This window comes from Ruditapes philippinarum, unplaced genomic scaffold, assembly GCF_026571515.1.
Source record: "Ruditapes philippinarum isolate M1 unplaced genomic scaffold, ASM2657151v2 ctg821_1_1_1_1, whole genome shotgun sequence".
NCBI classification, from domain to species: Eukaryota; Metazoa; Mollusca; class Bivalvia; order Venerida; family Veneridae; genus Ruditapes; species Ruditapes philippinarum.
The window spans coordinates 48,976-59,482 of NW_026852645.1; the positions used below are offsets into that span (position 1 = coordinate 48,976).

Consider the following 10,507-nt stretch of genomic DNA (forward strand, 5'->3'; position numbering starts at 1 on the left):
GAAATGTTAAGCTACTTTTATGTGTTTTTGCACCAATATGTCGAGTTTACCAGTCTGATCCAATAAGTCTATCCTGTTACTTATGAATGCAAGTTTTGACGTGATATCAGTTAAACATTTCATATAGCTTAGATCAAATTCGCTTCAATAGATTTAACTCATTAGAAAATTGTTAATGCATGTCATTTTCTATATTAAGACTTAGTTTGTGGGTTAGAAATAAAAAGATATGTAATGCTCAAATTTGTTATTTGGAAGACCTAATGATTCGTTATTGTAAAATAAATATTTTTAATACATATAGAGAAAATATGTTTAAGTTTTTTAAATTGTACACACGACAGGTAAATCTCAGTATGAAAACCCTAGTCTCATTAAAAAACCTTGCAGTTTTTAAAAGAATAGACCAGTAATAGGAAATGCAGCTTCCCAAATATATTTTATATTTTTCACTTATTCAAATTAGGAAAGATTTACTAGATTTCAATAAATTTATACAATAAAAGTATCATACTCAAAATATGAGCAAAGTTTCTTCTTTAAATAAAGCCATTTTCTAATAGAAAACCATAGTTATCATTTACTTACATTATTTCCTGTATTACACGGTGTATTTTGGGGAACGTCAATGCTTTCACAAAACACCAACAAATTCCCAGTTTGGGAAAACCGTGTAAAAATCGATTGGCCTGTATCCAAAAATTTTTAAAGATATCTTTTTACAGACAATGTCTTTTTTCTGAATTTGATTTAACCGTTTTTTAAACACTTAGACATAAAGAATAGATATATTTAAAATAAAAAAAATCCTGTCCCATATTTTAAAAAATAATCTATAAACAGCATTAAACTTGTATATTTTTTAAAAATTAATTTTAAAAAATTTTTGGATTTGATTTGACAATACTTTTTAATCTGGCTGTTAAATTGAAGCCAGTTTAAAAATTTTACTGATGAGGTGTTTTAAACAAAACTTCAAAAAACAACAAAAATATTTTGATTTTCCTCTGGAAGAAAAGGGTTGACATTTTCTTTTAAGGACAACAGGGCCCATAGGGGTTGGGCAAAAGATTTCGAATTTAAAAATTTAATAAAATTGTTTTCCCCTTGGTTTTTAAAGGCAATAGAAGCCAAGCTACTAAACCCGAAAAAATACAAAGGCAAAAAAATTTAAACAATTTTTTGGCAAAGAAAGAAAAATTTAAAAAAAGCACTCCCAGAGAAAAAATGATCATAAACAGGCCATATATATTCAACATCTAATTGTTTCTCTTAAACAAAATTTTAAACACAAAATTGCAAAATCTTTAAATTTTTAAATTATTTTTTTTTGTTTTTAAATTTTTTCCTTTGTTTGTCATAGAAATACTTCTCTTCTTTTGTACAAACTACTTACAAAAATTTATTTTAGTTTTTAATTTATGTTTTTCAACACATGTAAAATTATTAAGCCAAATTTTAAATTTTGTAAAAAGTTCAGGTTTGCAAAATTTTTTAATTTATACAGTTTTTTAAAAAATTTCAAATGCAAATTTTCCACTTTTTTTTGCAAAAATTTGAAATTAAAAATCTATGAAAAAATATGTTTTAATTGAAAAAAAAGGGGGAAAGGCCAAAATTTAAATATTTGGAATTTTTTTTTTTTTTTTTTTTTTTTATTTTTTTTTTTTAATTGCACCATAAAAGTCATACTGTGTTTTCCCTACAGGGAAAGGGAAATTAAAACCCTCCCCATATTTTCTCTGTGTACATGTATACCTAAAGCTTTTAAACGTTTTTTTAAATAAAAAAAAAAAGGACTGAAATAACAAGTTTAAAGGGTATTTTTCAAATATCATTTTTTGACAGAATATAGCTTAAAAAGAATAAAGCAAAAAAAAAAAATAAAACCCACAGAAGGCCCCGCTAAATTTTTTTTTGGGCCCTCAGAATGTCAAAAAGGTAAATGTTGTGAAATTAAAAACCAAAATTTTTTTGTATAGTGCCCCCAATGCTTTCCACCCGTTTTAATTGTAGAATTACCCAAATTTTGGGGAATTATTTTCCCTTTGAAAATTAATGCGCCTGTATTTGACCATTTAAACGTATTTTTCCCTAAATTTTTCGCTAAGTGTACTTTAAAAAGGGAATTTAACCGCTTCAAAAAAGCGGACTTTTTCCGACATTTCCCAACTAACGGGCATTGGGAGTCTGAAATTTTCGCTACCATTTTTTGTTTGGGCCTACAAAAAAACAAAAAAAAACCCCGAATCAGCAATTTTTGGAAAAAAAGATAATGAAAAAGTTTTGCAATAAAAAACGTTATCTTGCTAACCGATTTCAAAACAGAACTAAAACTAAAGATTTTTATAAAATTTTTTTTAGGAAAAAAGAAAAAAAAAAAATTTCGATGCTTTAAATTTTTTTCTATCTCATTGGAAAAATTTTTCCTTTGGGTTTGCCTTGGGTTTTTATTTGGAACGACTTTGTTACAGTCGCCCGGGCTGCCCCTTTAATGTACGGTTTCCGGGGGATCAAAACCTTTACCTCCCCATCTAGATTCCATTCCAAATTAAAAATAAGTGTATTTTTTTAAATTTTCTAAATGTTTGTATTTCCCTTTTGAAAATTTGTGTAATTCAAAAAATTTCTTTCCAGTTTTGGTAAAACAATACACAAAGATATATTTATTAAATATTATTCGAAACCCCCCCCGTCAAAATTTTAAAATTAAATGAAATTTAAAAAACATACGTTCTATTCTTATTTGGGTATAACTAATCACTAAGATATATTTTTTAAATATTATTCGAATTCACGTGTAAATATGTAATTAAAGGGAAATATTAAAAAACTACGTTCTTTTTCTTTTGTTTGGTTTAAATTTAAAGTTTTTTCTTATTTCAGTATTTTTTTTTTTGTCGACCTCCCTCAAAAATTTGTACTTTTTTTAAAATTTTGTTTTTAAAGTCTGTTATTTTAAAAAAAAACAAACCAAACGTGTAAAAACCCACTTTTCGTTTTAATAAGCTTCATTATTTGGGTATTTTAAATAACACAAAAAAATTTTAAATCCCAGTAAAATACTTTTTTTAAAATTAATGAGGGCATTTTTTGCTTTTTTTTCTTTATTTTAACTTTTTTATTTGTTCTTGTCGTTTTTAAATTGAAATTTAAAAATTTACTGTTGGGGGGTAACATTACAAATTGCTTTTTTTTAAAATTCACAGGGAATATATGATTTTTTAAATATATTGCTATTAAAGGGGATGGAAGTTTTTATAATTTTCTTTTTTAAACCGTTTTAAATTATTCGGATAATTGAAATCATAAAAAATAAATTTTTAAAAAAATTATTTTTAACAAACCCCCTTAGGGAAGACGCTTTTCCCTTTTGGAAATTGACACGGGGTTAATTTGTCGAATGAGAAAAAAAATTAGGTATAGCATTTTAAACTAGATAAAATCAGATGTCACTGCAAAAACTTGGAATAAAAACCCAAATTTCCCGTTAAACATTTTGTCTATATTTTAATATCATGGTATTTTATCCTTAATTAAAATTAACTCTTTTAGTTTATAACCGACGGAAATTATAGGTCATTTCTTTAATTTGAGAGTTTTTTAACACACTTTTTGGGTTTGTCTCTATAATTGCGGAATAAACCCTCTTATTATAAAAAAATAAAACGCTTAATTTGGGTTTTATTTTTTAAGGGGGGTTTTTTCCCCGTGGCCCCAGAGGGTCAAAAAAAAAAAAATTTGGAACAAACTAAAAAACTTCAAAGAACTAAAAAGATTTAAGATAGTGAAATTTTCATGGGATTTAACCCTATTTTTCCCGATTTTTGGGAAAGCAAAATGTTGACTTGAAAAATATTTTTTTTTTAATTTAAATGGTTTTTTGCCCTTTGAAAAAATTTGTTTGAAGCTGGGGGTATCCCGTTTAAAGGTTTATATAGAAATAGTCGGGATTAAATGGGGCTTGGTTTTGGAAAAGCTTTTTTTTATTTTTTATCGCCACGAAGTACGACATGAAAATAGAATAAAAATAAAAATATCAAAACACAGTGCGACAACGCGGTATTGTAATTTTACCAAAAACAGCCCCCAAGGGTTTAAAAATTTAAAAAAGATTTAAGTAATATAGAATTTAAATGCAGTGCGTCTTAACTCGTTTTAATCAGTTAAACTAAAATGGGGTTTTTTAAAAAAAATTTAATTTAAGTTTTTATTTTTAGTATTTCTGAAAAAAATTTTTGAAAAATGAAAAACCTTTTTTCCCTTGGAAAACGGTTTAAAGTTTTTGTTTAATTACATGATATTGGTAAAAAACAAATTGAAACTAACCCATAGAAATTTTTAACTTCTTGAATGAAAATTTTCAAACTGAATTTTAACAACTTTTGGGGGTAAAAAGGTTAAAATTTGAAGCTGAAAAACTTTCTTTTAGAGCCTGGGAAGATGCACGAAGGGGCAAGCTGCTGGGTTTTTTTCTAAATTGGAATCCCGCAGGGCATTATTTCCAGTTTAGTCAAATTTAAAAACCCGTGAAAAAGATAGCCCTAAGGGATTTTGAGAATTGTAAAGAATCCCCTATGAATTTTTTTTATCATGTTTTTTCGTTTTTACTTTTTTGTATTTGGGGGAGTAAAATTAAATAAATTTTAATTTATTGTGTTTCTATTTTTTTATTATTTTTACTAATTTTATTATTGTGGGGGTTTGGGGGTGGGGGTGGTGTTGTTGTTGTTGTGGTTTGGGTGGTGGGGTTTTCTGATCATGGTCTGTTTGGGCCTTTATTCATTAGTAATATTTTTTTGGGAATTTTCCCAAAAACGATTTAAGATTAAAAATTCAAATTTTATAAATTTAAACCCTTTTTTTTAAGATTTTAAGCGTGGGGAAAGTTTATTTAAAGGGGTTACAATCCCTGTGTGGCGATTTGGCCCTTCTGAAAAAAAAAACAAAAATATATAAAATTATTAAAAAATATATAAAATATAGCTTTTCATTTTAAAAAAGAAAAAAAGCTGGTTTGAGATTGGAGTTTGAATGCGTGGTTTTTTTTTTTGTTTTCAGGGTTATTTTAAAGTAAAAAAGGGTCCTTTGTAATATTTTCCGTTTTAAAGCATGTCAAATTTGTTCAGGGGATTTTTTTAAAGTCAGTGATATCAATTTAATTAGTTACCCGGGATATTCGAGGTTCCAAATTTACAAAAAATCGAGCTCTATTTTATTAGGGAAAACCCCGATATCTTAACTGCGGATTATCACATCTGAGGGATATATTTTTAATGAAAATTATTATTGAAAATCAAAAAAAGTTTGCCTTTTTTTCATTATTCCTTTCCCTTTAATTTTTCTTCGGGGGTAACAACAAAACCTACGTTTAGCTTTAAATTTTCCCCAGAATTTACCTGTAACGTTCAATTTTTTTAAAAAGGGCGGGCATTTTTTTTTTAATTTTGGGAGCTTAATATTTTTAAGCAAACGGTTTTAATGTCACTTGGTTGGTCAATCAGCTTAAAAACTGGTTTGTGAATTAGCTCCCCTTCACAATTAGAAAAAGGCATAATGTCATTTTTTAAAAAAGTAATTTAAAGATAAGCGGGGAGCAAAATTAGCATACAAAAATAATGTTTTCCCAAAGAACTATAATTATCAATATATAAACAAGTATTTAAGTAAAAAAGGAAATATGTTCAAACTGGTCTTTCCTTTTTCAGATGTACTAATTATCAAGGGTCGGGAAAAGCAAATTTGTTATTTAAAAGTACCCTAAATGTTTTTACTGAGAAAGGGGGAGTGGTCGGGAAAAACGCCAAGAGCCCGTGTTACCCCTTACCCATTTCTGTTGTGAAGCACCTGTAAAAAAATTTTTTTTTCCCTTTAGTGACCAAAGATGAATGTTTTTGGGTTTCACAAAAAAATATTCTACCTAATTTTGAAAAATGAATAAAAAACAAACAAAAACACACAAACAAAAAAATGGGGTTTGGCCCAAAAATTTTTTTAATTTAAAACTTAAGCAATATGTTTGGGACTCAAAAAAACGTAAACTAGAGGGCATTTCAAACCGAAATTTCATTTTTGATTATCGTAAAGTAATTGAAATAAACCTACTGTGATTATCTGATATTGTTGAAAATAAACTCTGAACGTGTTGTTAGTGCCATAGTCCTCACCCATCTTTTTAAAAATAAAGTCCACCTGAAATATAAAAGATTAGATACTAGTATTTAGAAAAATGTTTCATATACGGGATGATGGCGTAAGACCCGTAGATCCTTTTTCATTTTTTTTTTTTCTTTTTTTCTTTTTTTTTTTTTTTTTTTTTTTGGCAAGTTAAAGTTACGATGACTTGATACTTCTTTCCCAGGAGGACTTCCTCATTTTTTTCTTTTACATGTATTATGAACTATAGTTCAAAAAATTTAATTGGTATTGTTGTGATTAAATCACTGTTTCATTTTGCCAGATAATAAATGTCAATTGAAAGAAAATTCGTGACTCGATTTAAGCAGAACCTTAAAATAATAAACTTAACTAGCCTTACTGAATGGTTTGCATGCTGTACTATATAAGATAAGAAAAAAACATATTGTTTATTATAGTTACATGAGCACAGGAGTAACATAATGTAAGAAAAACAGACATATTTACCCTTTATTACACGAGTATAATGAAAAGAAGTCGTTCGCAAAATATTTAAAAATGTTTTGAATTAACGTTACATGAAAGATACTCACCTCTTTTGCAATACCGTTCAGGTAGGATTTAAGGAATGTCTTGGTTTCTTTAACAGTTGCATTTGGCGCCATAAATTCATCTCTTACGCTGAAACATTAGAGCATAGCATACAATTCAAATGAAACATTTTCAATTTTCTATTTCAAATTAAATATTTACATGCCACTGTAAAATGTAAAATATATAAATCGATTTACACAAAGTTATTCAAACTTATAAGTAAGGTGAAAAGATTTTAAAATCCAGCCTAAGTATGCCATCAAGTGAGAACTTTCGAAACGTAAGATCATAATACATTTTTACATCATTTTTGTACTAAAATGTAACGAAATTGTAACAGAGTATAATCAATCAACATCTACATGGACTGCTGTTTCTGTCTAGTCTTTATAAAAAACAACTTACTGTGTGTATACTGAGAGATCGGCAAACACGAATAATTCGAGCACGTTACCATCATCGGAGGCCCGGCGTACACGTGTGTGTTCTACAATACAAAAAAAATCACGCACGTAGCTTTAATAGTGATATATTTTGTTGGGTCATACAAAACAAAACTCATCGATATCATGAAGATGAAAGGAAAATCGAATTATTATTGCAGCCTTGGTTGTAAAAAATTAAGTGTGCTTTACTGGTCAATTACAGAGTAATGTTGATATTGTGTACACATTAAATGACTTTAGAATTACTCAAGCGTGACCTAAACTTAGTTTAGTATCTTCTGTATTTCATTTCGCTCCAATACGATAAGTTTAGTACTATAACTTTTTGTTATCACAAAGTAACTATACCATTATTTTCCCGCCTTACACGGTGATGTACGTAACTTCCGCCATCAGGTTGTATCACCATTTTTTCACCCTCGTTAGTAAACCTTCCATACTGCAATTGTAAACATATTTTAATCCTCATGTTAAAACAAACATTGAATGTGTAGTTATAATTTGCAAAAAATAATGCAAAATGACATCTCATCGTGTGACAGTTTACTATGTAAAAATGTTGAACTTTCGTGTTAATCGAATATGTATATTTTGAAAATAATTGTTTAAATCATGTCTGAATTTTTTCTGCCATTGAGTGTTCCTATCATGACTGTTAATATTTGATGTACAGCTTGAATAATTTTTTTTATATGATTTATAAATAATCAGAAATGTTGTCTAAATTGGATCTAAGAAGTTTTTCTAAAAGTTTTAACTGTCATTTACATACTTATAGAAACAGTTAATATGATATGAATGCTTTTTTATTTCTTATAATACAATATTGAATGATATTGTATTTTATAAAATGAATTGGCTTTTTTTATGATGCAATACAATGGTGAGACATTTATAAATGAAATGAAACGATACAAAACAAGACGAAATGAAATGGAGTGGTATGAAATGTAATTAAGTCAGATTAAATTGAATTAAAACATATGATTGTTGAGATTTCAATCCCTGTATTAGTTGTTATTAGAAACCGCTGAAGGATAACCTTATTACTGTAGTCAACAAACATGTTTTATTACATTATACATGTTTTATGTATGTAATATAAATGCTTAAAATATACATGTACAACAGATGACGATATGCTATGACAATGAAACAAAACAAAAATTGATGCATCTAGTTCTGTGATTTTTGTTTTGTATTTGTTTTCGCATGCTTGTTTGAGTTTATACGAAATTATTTTAGTTTCATTGTGTTAGAACTATAAGCTTATTGATACACTCTCGAATCCGTTTCTGGAACCAACCAGTACTAAACAATGAGTGTTAAGTTTCTTGCTCAAGGAAACAACGCTTGCCCCTGACGGGGTCTGAACCCACGCGGGGATTTTACTTGTTTTGATTTATGCGAGGCCGTTCGAATTTCTAGTAAAGTAGGGGAAAATTAATTTAGACAATGGTCACAATCTTAAATGAAATAATAATAATCTTTCATCAAATGTGTTTTCCTTTTACATTGTAGATTTGATAAGATGTTGCTGCAATTTGAACAAGGAAATATGTCGGTTAACGTATTCTGATATGTTGTTGAAATCAAATAAATAAATGAACTTACAAGTTTTGGTTTGTCATCGATGGATTGTCTGTGAATTACTATCAGATCAGAAGGTCCTGCGGTATAAGCGGCAAATTTCTGAAATTAATGCATACAGATATTCATGTTGTACCGGTTAATATAATTGTTTGGTTCTACCATTTTAAAACCGTGAGCGAGCTGGATATATATCTAAAACAATATCAATCAAACAGGTCTGTGAAATAATTTTGTGATATTTACTCGTTTGAAATCATGCGAAATGTTATAAACGATTAACCGGGGCATAACTTTCTTCATCATTAAACTTATAAAGACAGTATATTATATTTATAATTGCAATTCATATTATTCAAGACAAGTTTGAAGTTTTATCATTCACGGAACATACGCCTGCGTCCCTTTATAATAATAATAATAATAATAATAATAATAATAATAATAATAATAATAATAATAATAATAATAATAATAATAATAATAATAATAATAATAATAATAACAATAATAATAATAATAATAATAATAATAATAATAATAATAATAATAATGATAATAATAATAATAATAATAATAATAATAAAAACATGAAAATGCAATGAAAATACAACGAGGTTATCAATTTTTCATAAAATTATACATTGTATAAACCTTACTTAGAATATTTTATAGAATTTTTCAGATACGTATTATATTTGATTTTATTAAGATAGTAGAATAAAATGATCTTCTAATTAATCAAGATGTCTTCCTCTTATATGCAAAGACAGATATATTTACTTACATCTTTATCATTTTCACTGAACACTCCAGAAGGAAGAATTTTTGATGTTTCAAAAATTTCTTCACTAAGAATATTGGTTGCGTCGTCATCGCGCGCTAATTTCAGGTAAACATTATTTCCCTGATTTCCCAAAACTACATCAACGTTTTCAGGAAAACGTCCGTTTCCGTTAAATTCTACATGTTCTACTGTTACTAAGTCTGTGAAATAAAAGGAAAAACGAATTACAATTTATAATAGAGAAACGTATATTTTTTCAAGTTATCAAAACGATTGAATAAGAGGTTGTACCTTAAGATGATGAGATGTAAAAATACAATATAATTTTGATATTGGTATTATTACTAAAATCATGTGGCAATATTAATAGAAACACTGATTGTTTGCAAAGGATTGCATTTGAGAAACCTAAATTAGTTTATATGATTTATTTCATTAGATACATTTATATAACGCCTTAAATTTGATAACCTATAACAGAATGAAATAATAAAATATCAATGAAGCAAAAATGAAAACTTACAGCCGTCCAAATTTGAAGAATCAACGAAACTTTGCCAGTACAGTAACGTACACAGCACAAAAATTGTTAATATTTTTCCCATTATAATACCATACAAACGCTTCAATCCTAACTGAACACCTTGTTTTCAAGTAACTCTATGCGTTATTTTGCCCGTTAAAATGGCGGTGTGGACACATTTGCCTTTAAGGTATTGGCTGTTATCACTATAGACATTATTAAAGATATGATCTTCTATTTATAATATTTATGCAACAACTTTTTCAAACATCAGATAAAAAACAATTACAATTAACTTGAATCACTTGAAAGAAATAAAATTGTATTGATAAAATCTTAACTACACAATTTCAAATTGTTTACTAATTAATAAATTACGACTGTACATACGTGTATTCAGTCCCAATTTATTGGTTTCATAAAACCGTG

General features: G+C 27.5%; 1 protein-coding gene across 1 annotated transcript; it reads right to left on the reverse strand.

Moving 5' to 3' along the window:
• Positions 1-4,903: 4,903 nt before the first annotated feature.
• LOC132719734 (uncharacterized) lies at positions 4,904-10,265 on the reverse strand. Its single transcript, XM_060703587.1, has 8 exons — positions 10,079-10,265; positions 9,556-9,755; positions 8,793-8,870; positions 7,527-7,617; positions 7,138-7,219; positions 6,732-6,819; positions 6,106-6,192; positions 4,904-4,933 (listed from the first exon to the last, which is right to left on the reverse strand). Exons 1-8 carry the CDS (start codon positions 10,158-10,160, stop codon positions 4,904-4,906), a joined length of 738 nt encoding a protein of 245 aa, XP_060559570.1. The 5' UTR covers positions 10,161-10,265.
• Between the last annotated feature and the right edge of the window lie 242 nt (positions 10,266-10,507).

Bases quoted from the DNA above. Each gene is read 5' to 3' on its own strand.
- LOC132719734 (XM_060703587.1), bottom strand. From the start codon at position 10,160: ATGGGAAAAATATTAACAATTTTTGTGCTGTGTACGTTACTGTACTGG. The intron at 9,756-10,078 runs GTAAGTTTTCAT...TTTATTTCACAG, and splicing joins TTCTTCAAATTTGGACGGCT to ACTTAGTAACAGTAGAACAT. The intron at 8,871-9,555 runs GTAAGTAAATAT...CATTAATTTCAG, and splicing joins TCAGTGAAAATGATAAAGAT to AAATTTGCCGCTTATACCGC.